We start from the raw sequence: 12,746 nt of genomic DNA on the forward strand, positions 1-12,746 counted from the left end.
TTCGATACTTGTGAGGTTTGTTGTGCTTGCAATTTCACCTGGACCTATTTTAGGTGTGCCAGCTGCCACTTTGGGTGGCACCGGCACACCCTGGCACACCCGTGGCTACGCCACTGTTCTGAACCTGCTCAGTGATTTTATGTGACCTACCATTTCGTGGCTGAATTGCTGTTGTTCCCAATTGCTTCCACTTTATTATGATACCACTAACAGTTGACTGTGGAATATTTAGTAGTGAGGAAATTTCATGAATGGTCTTATTGCACAGGTGGAAACTGGTACCATGCTTTAATTCACTGAGTTCCTGAGTGTTGGTTTTAATAAAGACTTGGAGCAGCCGTTTCTCAGCAAAACACACAGAACAAAAGTGCGTCACACTTTATTGCGTGTTCAACAACATGACATGTAATTCTTCTTCAGTAAGGAACCAGAATAATATATGCTTAGAGCTCCACCTAGTGGTCATTCAATGAAACTAGAAGTAATTCACATGAGACAGCTTGATAACTTAAACAGCTTTAATTGAAATACATAAACTAAAAACATTATTCTGGTTAGAGTGTATTTTTCCTACACTGAGAGCGACCTATTCTTTCACAAATGTTTGTAGAAGTGGTCTGCATGCCTAGGTGCTTGATTTTATACACCTGTGGCCATGAAAGTGATTGGAACACCTGAATTCAATGATTTGGAGGGGTGTCCCAATACTTTTGGCAATATAGTGTATCAAGCCACTCTTATGGTTCTGACTTTTTAAGTTTCAAGTACAGCTTTATACAAGATAATCTTTCTGTATCTGTTGTCTAGTGAAATAATGAACCTTTCAAACTAAGTTAAATTATAAATATATTCTTATTTGTATATTTACAATATGCCAGCAAATATTACAATAAAGTACAATGACAAAAGTGAACATTAAAATCTCTAAACAAAATGCATCTGCAATCTGGATTGGTGATATTGAAAGCAAGATCTTCATGAGGAGGAAGCTGAGTATACAAATGCTGCCGAATGATAGAACTAAGATTAGTTAGTACGGACTGATGAAGTATAGTGTTCAGTGTTCAATGTATCAGAGAAACTCTTACTTTGATGTTTCTTTACAGAACTAAGACAATATATTGGTGCATTATCAAAAGCTGGTGCTACATTTGACAATAAGAATCATAATTAATCATGCTCTGACCGCTGACTCCAATCCCTTCACTGCTCCACCTGTGAATAAAACAGTCATCATTTATATCAACACTAAACCAACAATAACTGTTCAAAATCACTCACGCACATGGATGTTTCAGATAATGTTGCATTATTTAAAGTCTGAACATCTTCTAACCTCAATGTTTAGTTAATTTATAGTTACTATAAAATAAGTGAATGTGAATAAATCCACTAAATTTAGTATAAGCCATATAAGGAAAAATATATTTAAAAAAAACAAAAATCCCCATTCTGGCATAGCGTTGTTCTTAAAGCTTTAAACTGCTACAAACAAATTTTTGTGATGATATTTTCAGTTAAGAACAGAGTTCATATTTAATGAAACATTTAATAAACATTTTTGATTCTGGTTACACACTCATCACACACACTCATTTGTCCTCATAGATAAGGTACCATAGTGAGGCTGTTCTGTGTATCCTCATCTGAATATGCGGAAAGCAGCTAAAGCAGCAGCAGCAACACCTCCAACAGCACCTCCAACAACACCTCCAGCAGCACCTCCAGCAGCAGCTCCTCCAGCAGCAGCAGCTCCCAACACAGCAAACACATTCAATTCACTGTCTAGTCTGTAAGGAGGGATCAGAGAAAATTATCAGTGTTTGCTGTAATTACATTAGTTACCTTTTTTGTGTGTGTGAACACACATTTCTAAAACTATTTAGATTTTAAATAATTTGATGACAATTCTTTTTCACAAATTTGAAAGATTAAATGTGTTTACTCACTTCAGTTCACAGTTTGAGTGTCGTAGCATGGCTCTGAGCTGCTCCTTTGAGTCTCCTATATTATTGTTTCTCAGATCAAGCTCTTTTAAAAACTGCAGTGCTTTTGTGTTTGTCAAAGACTGAGTTAAAGAAGACACATCTGTGATGCCACAGTTATTTAGACTAGAGAGAAAAAAAAAAAATCACAAAAACAATTGTAATAAATTATTGATAAAAAAAATATAATACAAACTCATTTTTAAATATTGTGTTAATCACCTCAATCTCTCCAGTTTACAGAGTGATTCATTCAGTATGTAAAATAATTGATTCACTCCTGTGTTTTCTATTTTATTCCCACCGAGGTCCAGCTCTATCAGGTATGATGGGTTTGATTTCAGAGCTGAAGTCAGGCTGATACACTGTTTCTCTGTAATACTGCATTCAGACAGGCTGAAGACACAAAGAAAAGACAATAGTTCAAACCTATGTTAAGCTCATGTGTGAGTTACATATATCATGATTAAACACTATATAGTCACTAATTGTTATACACTGCTCAGGGACACAAAGATGTTCCAAACGCAGTGTTTAATTAAGTGGTAATTCACAAACAGAGTAAAAAACAGGCAAATGGAAAACAGTAGGCTGTCCAAACACAGATATCCAGAGCAGGGGCAAACAGAGAAGTCCAGGGAACAAACAAGAACCCAAGACCAAAGAAAACTTTACTTTGTTAGTCCAAAAAAAAAACAACCCACAAAGTATGCCTAATAGGAAAACTCAAAGTACACTTTTATAACTATAGAATAACTTGATAATAATTAAATAATAACTTGAGCACTGTTGTCTTAAAATAAACTTTAATCACACTGCAACTGCTGTACAGTATGATGATACTAACTGTAGTTTTTCCAGCTTGCATTGTGTGTTGGTCAGTAGATCACTGAGGTTTTCCACTCCAGAATCTCCTAGTTTATTTCCAATCAGGTCCAGCTCTCTCAGGTGCGATGGGTTTGATTTCAGAGCTGAAGTCACAGCAGAACAACCTTCATCTGTCATTTCACAGCATGTAAACCTGTGTTGAAAGAAAGAGAATAAACGAAGACAGATTCAAATATCATATATTTTGAAGATGATGTGACTTTACATATTTTGTAAAGTCACATCATCTTCATAAAAAAAAAAAAACAGAGGACGAGAGATCATCTTTATTTCACCACATATTTATTTACACAAATATAATGTGAACTCAGACTGACTAATAGTGACACTAAGAATAAATTGTTTTAGTTCAAACTGTTGAAGCCTCTGTGGTTCCCTCCGATCGTCACCAGAGGCGCCATCACCTGAGTAACGATCCCTCCAACGGACTTCATTTCCCATCATCCCGTACCTGGCGCTGATTACACTCACACCTGAATCCATTCCCATGGACTATTTAGCCAGCACTCTCACACTCACTCCTTGTGAAGTTTTGTTTTGCCGTGGCTGACAACTCTTGAGTGTTTATCCCTTTTTATGGTTTCTCTGTATATGACCCTGGACTGTGTATCTTGCTACGATTGTTTATATTGTTTGCTGCCTGCCCTGATCTACTGCCTGGTTTACGATTACATCTCAGCTTTGCCCTGTATGTACCTGTCGTCAGTTATTGACCCCTGCCTGTTTGTCTTATGAGTATTTCTGTTAATAAAGCTGCATACGGATCTTAACTCAGTTGACTCAGCATTACATGAAGTGATGTTTCTTATATTTGAATGTTACTGACCTCAATATCTCCAGTTTACAGTGTGAATCTTTCAGTATGTCATATAAGTGCTTCACTCCAGAGTCTCCTAGTTTATTTCCACTGAGGTCCAGCTCTCTCAGGTGTGATGGGTTTGATTTCAGAGCTGAAGCCACAGCAGAACATACTTCATTTGTCATTTTACAGCATGTTAACCTGTGTTGAACGAAAGAAATCGAATAAATGAAGACAGATTAAACCTATATTTTATAGTCACATCATCTTCCAAAAACCCCCCACCAAAATACTACTGATTTTTTACACCAATATAATGTGAACCCAGACTTATAGTGACATATTGAGAATAAATTGTTTTAGTTCAAACTGTTGAAGTGATTTTGATTCTTATATGTGAATGCTATTGACCTCAATCTCTCCAGTTTAAACTGTGAATCCTTCAGTATGTCACATAAGTGCATCACTCCAGAGTCTACTAATTTATTTCCACTGAGGTCCAGCTCTCTCAGGTGTGATGGGTTTGATTTCAGAGCTGAAGTCACAGCAGAACAACCTTCATTTGTTATTTCACAGCATGTAAACCTGTGTTGAAAGAAAGAAAGAGAATAAATGAAGACAGATTAAACCTATATTTTGTAAAGTTACATCATCTTCATCAAAAACAGAGGAAGAGAGATCATCTTTATTTCACCAAATAATTGTGTTAAAAGATTTTACACAAATATAATGTGAACTCAGACTGACTAATAGTGACATTGAGAATAAATTGTTTTAGTTAAAACTGTTGAAGCCTCTGTGGCTCCCTCCAATCGCCACCAGAGATGCCATCACCCGAGTACTGATCCCTTCAACAGACTTTATTTCCCATCATCCCATACCTGGTGCTGATTAGACTCACACCTGAATCCAATCCCGTGGACTATTTAGCCAGCACTCTCACACTCACTCTTTTCAAAGTTTTGTTTTGCCGTGGCTGACAACGCTCTATCCCTCAACTATCAACTATACCTGTTTATGGTTTCTCTGTGTATGACCCTCGACTGTGTATCTTGCTACTATTCTCTGCTGCCTGCCTTCATACCTGTGCCTTGTCTGCCTGGATTATGTTTATACTGTTTGCTGCTTGCCCTGTGGCCTGTTGCATGAAGCTAGTTGAACAAACTCTGAGTTTCAGAGTAGGTTTTGTCTTGACAAATCTAGATAAATCCAACCTGGTTTAGATCAGGATCAACTGTTGCACAATGTTCTGTATAAACTTTCTCTGTCAACTCAGGTTTAATCCAGAGTTTGCAAAGCGCGTGCACCTGAAAGCGTGACGTGCGGCAAACAGCCAATACCAAGGAACAAGGAGAACGTCAATTTGATTCACTTCTCGCAAGAGAATGTCTCTTCCGAAGATTAAGATATCGTTATGAAAAATATGAAATTAAATGCATTTACAAAGCAGGAATAAACACTGCTACAGTGAAAGTTTGAGAAGGCAGCTGAAAGAAAATATCTGAGTATATCAATGCATGTGAATCAAACAAATAGACCAAATAATTAGTAGGTAAAGTTTATTTATATAGCACATTTATCACAGCAAAGCTGACCAAAGTGCTGAACAAATCAAAGATAAACATAAAATAAAACAAACAAAACAGATGATAGAAATAAAACAATGGAACATAGATAAAATCCAATTTAAAATGCCTGGGAATAAAGATATGTTTTCAACTTCATTTTAAAAGTTGTAACAGAAGGAGCAAGGCGAATGTCCAGTGGAAGTTGGTTCCAGAGACAGGGGGCCGCAATAGAAAAAGCCCTATCACCCTTCGTTTTTAAGCGCGAACGAGGGACAACTAAGAGACCTCTATTAGAAGATCTTAGAGATCTGGAGGATGAAAAAGGAATAAGATGATCTGAGAGATAAGATGGGGCTTGACCATTAAGAGCTTTAAAAACAAACAACAAAATTTTATATTGAATTCTAAAATAGACAGGAAGCCAATGAAGAGAGGCTAAAATTGGTGTAATGTGATCTGTTTTCTTTGCCCCAGTCAACAGTCTTGCAGCAAGCAGCATTATGTACCATCTGTAAGCGTGCAATGGATGACTGGGGAAGACCCAGATATGATGAATTACAGTAGTCAAGGCGGGAGGTAATAAAAGCATGAATGACTTTCTCCAGGTCTTTAAAAGTTAAAAATGATTGCAGTCTCGAGATGATCCGTAACTGATAAAAACTGTTCTTGACAACTGTATTAATTTGCTTAGTTAAGCAAAGTTCAGAGTCCAGAATGACACCAAGATTCCTGACTTGGGAGGAGACTGAGGGGAAATGCTTGCCAAGCTCATTTATAAGACCACTTCTCAACTTAGGGGGGCCAAAGACGATTACTTCCATTTTATTTTCATTTGATTTCATTTTCATTTCATTTTTCAATCACAGCTGATTGTTCGAGTTTGGGTTAAGTTACCATAGCAATGAACCCTGCTAAAAACCAATCCACCTTCATAAGCCAGAAAAAACAGAGTTTGCTCAAACTAATCTTGAACTTACCTGGGTAGCTAGCAACTGAAACCGGCTTTTTGCAACAGGCCACTGATCTACTGCCTGGTTTACAATTTCTTTTTTTTTTTTGAACATTATATTTATTGGGTTTTTCCTTTAACAAATAAAATAATACAAAATACAAAATACAAATTGAATAATTATTACCATATCACAACCCTATATCACACCCCAAACCTCCCTCCCATGGTGCCACTAATAAACCATAAACAGATTAAACAAGAAAAAGGCATTTAAAGTCATATGAGATTTAGGTATTTTGTCCTGTTGTTGTTATACCCATATATGAAAGGAAACTGCCCCAGTGTTTTACAAACAGATCTTGACGTTTCTTCAAACAAAATGCTATTTTTTCAAGAGGTACATAGGATGATACTTCTGTAGTCCACATAAAAGTAGTAGGTGGTTTAGGGTCCTTCCACCTCAATGTTATGCATTTTATTGCTGCTAAAAGAGCCAATCTAACAAACCTCAGATTAATCCCCACTTCGGGCTCCCTGGGCATATTAGTACCAACAACTGTGCCAATGATCTCTAAGACCCCTTCCCAGTATACCTCTAGGTCAGGGCAAGACCACAACATGTGTAAAAGTGTCCCTCTCTGCACTTTACATCTGGGACATAGCTCTGAATAGGTACTTTTAAAGGTGTGTAGTCTTACTGGAGTATAATAGACTCTGTGTATTACATTAAACTGAATAAGTTTATGACGGCTATTGACAGACAAAGTCTGAGCTTTCTCACATATGATTTCCCATTCATCGTCACTGATTGAGCACTCCAGATCTTTTTCCCATTTAGATTTAACATTGCAGAGATTACCAGCCATCAACTGGGACAGCTTGCCATAGATAAACGATATAAGACCCTTAGGGTCTTTTTTATCAGATAAGATGTCCTCCAGGGGGGAGAGGGAGAGGTTGGATAAGCGACCACCTTGCTGAGTCTGAATGTAGTGTCTAACTTGTAGATATTTGAAGAAGAATTTAGAGGGGAGATAAAATTTCTGTTGTAACTGCTCGAAAGACATGAGTGTATCTCCCTCGTAAAGTTCTTCGAAAGTTTGAATACCACAGTCATACCATTGTTTGGTTATGCCATCTTTAAGAGCTGGGGGTAGGAAAAGATTATAATAAAATGCAGTGGATCTGAACAAAGTTTGTTTGCATTTCATCTTTTTCCTGAGGTCTGTACAGATTTTACAAGTACCAACAATCAGAGGGTTGGAAGTCAATTTCTTTAAGCAATTCAGAGGAACAAAAGGTGTTGCAGCAAGAGTTATGCCCTGTACTTGTACTTCCTCTAGTTGTCGCCAAGCCGGAGGAGAGGTGCAGTTTGATCGCCAAATCCAAATTGAGCGCAGCTGAGCTGCACAGTAATACAAATAAAAATTGGGCAACTTTAGTCCACCGTTCCGGAATGTCAAAAATAGTGAACTTAGCTTGACCCGTGGCACTTTTCCTTTCCATAAGAACCTCGAAATAATTCTATTAAGTTCCTTAAAAAAAGACTTTGGCAATACAGGAGGGAGTGCCTGAAACAAATAAAAAAACTTTGGTAGTATAGTCATTTTGATAGAATTTACCCGGCCAATTAATGAAATAGGGAGAGATTTCCACCTATCTAAATCCACTTCTACACTTTTAAGCAAGGGAGCATAGTTTAAGTTATATAACTGAGACAGATCTCTGGATATTTGTAGTCCTAGATATGTAAATTTATCCATATTCCAGGTGAAGGGAAAATTTCTAAGAGGTAACCGAGTAGCAGCTATATTAAGAGGCATAGAAACACTCTTGTTTACATTAATTTTATAACCAGATATGATTCCATAATCTTGTAGTAAAGTCGTCAATGCTGGTATAGTAGAGCTTACATTAATCAAATACAACATGATATCGTCTGCGTATAGTGAGATTACATGCCGAGATTGAAGGGTTATAAAACCACTAATGACGTCATGCGAGCGAATTGCAATAGCTAAAGGCTCTATTGCTAGAGCGAATAAAAGGGGAGATAGTGGGCAACCCTGTCTCGTGCCCCGCTCCAAGGGAAATAAAGTCGAGATTTCACTATTGGTCTGAATGACTGCTGTTGGGTAGTTGTAAAGCATCTTAAGCATATTAATAAATTTAGGGCCAAAATTCATCTTTTGGAGGACTGAGAACAGATATAGCCACTCAACTCGGTCAAAGGCCTTTTCGGCGTCTAAAGAAACGGCAATAACAGGATAGTCCACCTGAGAGGCGGAAAAAATTACATTTAGAAGCCTGCGAACGTTGTCAAAAAGGCATCGGTTTTGAATAAATCCTGTCTGATCCATATGTACTAACTGTGAAATTACTTTTTCCAATCTTAAGGCAATAATTTTGGCAAACACCTTGTAATCTGAGTTGAGTAATGAAATTGGCCTATATGAGCCACACAGACAGGGGTCTTTACCAGGCTTAAGCAGAAGAGTTATCATAGCCTGTTCGAGAGAGTCTGGTAGTTGCTGAGACTCTATAGCCTGCATATACATATCCTTCAATGGCTTAATTAATTTAGGTATAAATGCTTTAAAAAAAATCTATAGAAAAACCATCCAAGCCAGGCAACTTGCCAGCAGCTAGGCATGATATGGCCTCTTGTATTTCAACCTCAGTGATATCCCCCTCCAAACAGTCCCTGGAAACTTTAGTAAGAGATGGTATGTCCAAATTATCCAGGAAAGTATGTGTTTTCACCATATCAGTACCTTGGGAGGTATATAACAATTTATAGAATCGCATAAATTCCTGATTAATAAGAGTGGGATCTCTGATAACAGTATTGTCAACTCGACGTATTGCATTAATAGACCTCACTGCATCTTCTTTTCGTATTTGCCAGGCCAACAATTTGCCAATTTTATCCCCATGCTCATAATATCGTTGTTTAGATCTAAGGAGGACACACTCTGCTTCTTTAGTGGATAGCATATCATACTCAAGCCGCAATGAGCTTAGTTTCTGAAACATATTTTCATCTCCACAAACAGAACAGTCCTGTTCCAATTTTTTAATGTCTTTAGAAAGTAAATTCAGTTGACTCTGATATTTTTTCTTTTTACCAGATGAGTATGATATAATTATTCCCCTTAGATAGGCCTTTAATGACTCCCAAACCACCCCTGGAGAAGCAGAGCCCACATTAAAGTTCAAATAACTTTCTATATTGTCATTTAAAAAAGCTATAAAATCAAGGTAGTTGAGGAGATAATTACTAAATTGCCATCTTCTAATATATGTTCTGGTAGTAGGAGCATTAACCTTAAGGACTAATGGGGAGTGATCAGATAAGATCCGTGGAAGGTATTCACACGAGTCAACTGAGTATTCCTGTGTTTTGTGCAAAAGAAAAAAGTCAATTCTGGAAAAACTTTTATGTGGCCGGGAATAAAAAGAGAAATCTTGTTGGGTCTTATGTAAAGCCTTCCAAATGTCTATCAGCTCTAATTCAGCCATCATGTGTTTCACAGCTCTTGCTGATGGTGTCAAAGCAGAACATTTAACAGGTGATCTGTCTGTTGGATCTAGGACCAAGTTAAAGTCACCTCCAATGATTGTACAAGGCAAAAAAAGTTTGAAATGTAAATTATGGAAAAATTGAGGTTCATCTTGATTGGGGGCATAAACGTTTGCTATTGTGATACTTTCAGATGCAATATATCCTTTAAGAACAATATATCTTCCATAATTGTCTTTGACCACACGTTCCAAAACAAAAGGCACCCTGCGGTTTATCAGAATAGCAACCCCTCTTGAGTGAGAACTATATGAAGCAAAAAAAAATTTGTACAGGCCACTGACGTGATAGCTTACAATGATCCTCCTTAGTCATATGGGTCTCTTGTAAGAGAGCAATGTCTATCTTATTTTTCTTTAAAAACAACAGTATTTTCTTTCTCTTTAAATTGTTATTAATCCCATTAACATTCCAGGACAAATAGTTATATGTATCTCTTTCAGTTATAAGTCAAAATAAAATAAAAGCACAAAAAAATCAAGAGAAAAAAAGAAAGCAATAAAGTGGCACCCCCACCCTCCCCAGAAAAAAAACACGCGTAACGTTGCATACTGAACATGCACAACTTCAAGCTAAAGCTTCCCACATATATCAACAGAGTAATTAACGCTGACTACACCATCTGCTGGGCAGGCAAAGTTAGTAAGTACAAACTGGCCAGAACAATTTCAGAGAACAACTTATAGATAGAATGGCAAGGTGGAAAATTGAACATACATCAATATTGTCCATTCTTGCAGCTATTCTGAGCTCACACGTCCACAGATCCAGTAACTATTTACAACGTACCTACAATCTCACTCCAAACTCGCTGACGACAAAAGTGTTGGGTGATGAGTTTTCAAATAAGCCTCAGCAGCGTCTTTCGAGCTGAAAGATCGCGCGCCCCCTGGCAGATCCACTCTCAAAGTGGCTGGGTACTGCATGCTGTATGAAATACTGTGGTCCCGGAGCCGTCTTCTAAGAGGGGCGAACGCCTGTTTCTTCTTGTAGAGGGTCGTTGACATATCCCGGAAAATCATGATTTTGGAATTGCCATATGAAAGCTCTTTTTTCTCCCGTGCAGCATCCAGTATTTTGACTGTATCTCTGAAGCGAAGTAATTTAATCACGATGGCTCATGGTCTTTCGTATTCTGCTGGCCAGCGCTGAAGAGTACGGTGAGCTCGTTCAATTTCAAAGGGCCGCTCCTGATCGACACCGATGATTTTAGGGAGCCATTCCTCCACAAACGACACTGCGTCTCTCCCTTCTACCCCTTCAGGAAAGCCAACGAGGCGTAAATTATGCCTGGAGCGATTTTCAAGATCATCGACCTTATCTTTCAAAGTAAGTATTTCATACTCCGCGTGTTTTTTACCGTCCGCAATGTCTTCACGCAGATTCACAATGGCTTCTTCAAATCCGTCTTGGCGTGATTCAAGATCGCACAGCTTTTGCCTCGTTTCCTGAAGGTCGTTGTGTACCTTGTCGACCGAGTCCCGTATTTCGCACAAACGCCCGTCTAGCATGACTTGAATTTTCACGAAACCTTTCTCCAGTTCTGACTGGAACCATTCAGGAGGCGATGCCAAGCTAGCCGTTAAAGCTAAAGGGCTGTCTTCGGTAGCGTTAGTTGTTTCTTTCTTGTTCTCAATGGGTTTTTTAGGGGGCATCCTCAGAAGTTGCCAAAAGAAGTCTATCCAGTTTAAATTAAAGAAAATACAAGTGTAGCCGCGTTTTACTCAAATTAACGCAATATAAACAGGATTTTCTGTGGGAGCGATGCTTTCCGCGTCTTACTCTATGGCGGCCATAACCGGAAGCCTGGTTTACAATTTCATCTCAGCTTTGCCCTGCATGTACCTATTGTCGGTGATTGACCCCTGCCTGTTTGTCTTATGTATTTCTGTTAATAAAACTGCACATGGATCTTAACTCAGTTGACTCAGCGTTGCATTAAGTGATTTTTCTTATATTTGAATGTTACTGACCTCAATCTCTCCAGTTTACAGTGTGAATCTTTCAGTGCGTCACATAAGTGCTTCACTCCAGAGTCTCCTAGTTTATTTCCACTGAGGTCCAGCTCTCTCAGGTGTGATGGGTTTGATTTCAGAGCTGAAGTCACAGCAGAACAACCTTCATTTGACATTTTGCAGTATGTTAACCTGTGTTGAAAGAAATTGAATAAATGAAGACAGATTAAACTATATTTTGTCACATCATCTTCATTAAAAACATAGGAAGAGAAATCTTTAATTCACCACATGAAAATACTACAGTACATTTTTTTAGACAAATATAATATGAACTCAGACTGAACTCAGACTGACATATTGAGAATAAATTGTTTTAGTTCAAACTTTTGAAGTGATTTTGATTCTTATATGTGAATGTTACTGACCTCAACCTCTCCAGTTTACAGTGTGAATCCTTCAGTATGTCACATAAGTGCTTCACTCCAGAGTCTCCTAGTTTATTCCCACGGAGGTTCAGCTCTCTCAGGTGTGATGGGTTTGATTTCAGAGCCGAAGTCAGGATGAGACACTGGTTCTCTGTTATACTGCATCTACACAGACTGTAGACAGAAAGAGAAAATGTCTCAGATCTATGGCCAGTTTAGGTTTTGCAGGATTTAAGTGTCACATCTGACTGTAATTTGTCATTTAAAAGTCACATTTGTAATTCTTTATGGGGTTTTATAAATACAGCATTTAATAATTTCAATGTTAAACTCAACATTGACTAATACATTTTTATAAGTTGTATCTGTTAACATTAAATAATTGTGAACTAACTTTAACAACTGTATTTATTAACTACATTAACAGAGTAATAAAAGCTATAAAAATAAATTGCTCATGTTTGGTTTGCACAAACTAATTTTAACAAATGAAACCTTACTGTACAGTGTTAACATCTTATCAATATTGTCATAACTCAATTTAGTCTCACTGACTAAAATTTATACATAATGTAGACTTAACAATTA

General features: G+C 37.7%; 1 protein-coding gene across 3 annotated transcripts in view; it reads right to left on the bottom strand.

The window, feature by feature from the left end:
• Nucleotides 1-340: 340 nt before the first annotated feature.
• LOC125267801 (protein NLRC5-like) overlaps nucleotides 341-12,746 on the bottom strand; it is a 66,178-nt gene continuing 53,772 nt past the window's right edge. For 2 of the 3 annotated variants that reach the window (XM_048189766.1, XM_048189765.1), the window contains 9 exons: nucleotides 12,159-12,332; nucleotides 11,749-11,922; nucleotides 4,084-4,257; nucleotides 3,700-3,873; nucleotides 2,833-3,006; nucleotides 2,208-2,381; nucleotides 1,950-2,111; nucleotides 1,618-1,790; nucleotides 341-1,215 (listed from right to left, as the gene is read on the bottom strand). In XM_048189766.1, the coding sequence (XP_048045723.1) occupies nucleotides 1,643-1,790; nucleotides 1,950-2,111; nucleotides 2,208-2,381; nucleotides 2,833-3,006; nucleotides 3,700-3,873; nucleotides 4,084-4,257; nucleotides 11,749-11,922; nucleotides 12,159-12,332 (1,354 nt within the window). In that variant the 3' untranslated portion in view covers nucleotides 341-1,215; nucleotides 1,618-1,642. Of the gene's footprint in view, nucleotides 1,216-1,617; nucleotides 1,791-1,945; nucleotides 2,112-2,207; nucleotides 2,382-2,832; nucleotides 3,007-3,699; nucleotides 3,874-4,083; nucleotides 4,258-11,748; nucleotides 11,923-12,158; nucleotides 12,333-12,746 lie in introns of those variants that run through there. The other variant, XM_048189767.1, reaches the window with a different exon arrangement.

The sequence above is a fragment of the Megalobrama amblycephala genome, linkage group LG4 (assembly GCF_018812025.1).
Source record: "Megalobrama amblycephala isolate DHTTF-2021 linkage group LG4, ASM1881202v1, whole genome shotgun sequence".
NCBI classification, from domain to species: Eukaryota; Metazoa; Chordata; class Actinopteri; order Cypriniformes; family Xenocyprididae; genus Megalobrama; species Megalobrama amblycephala.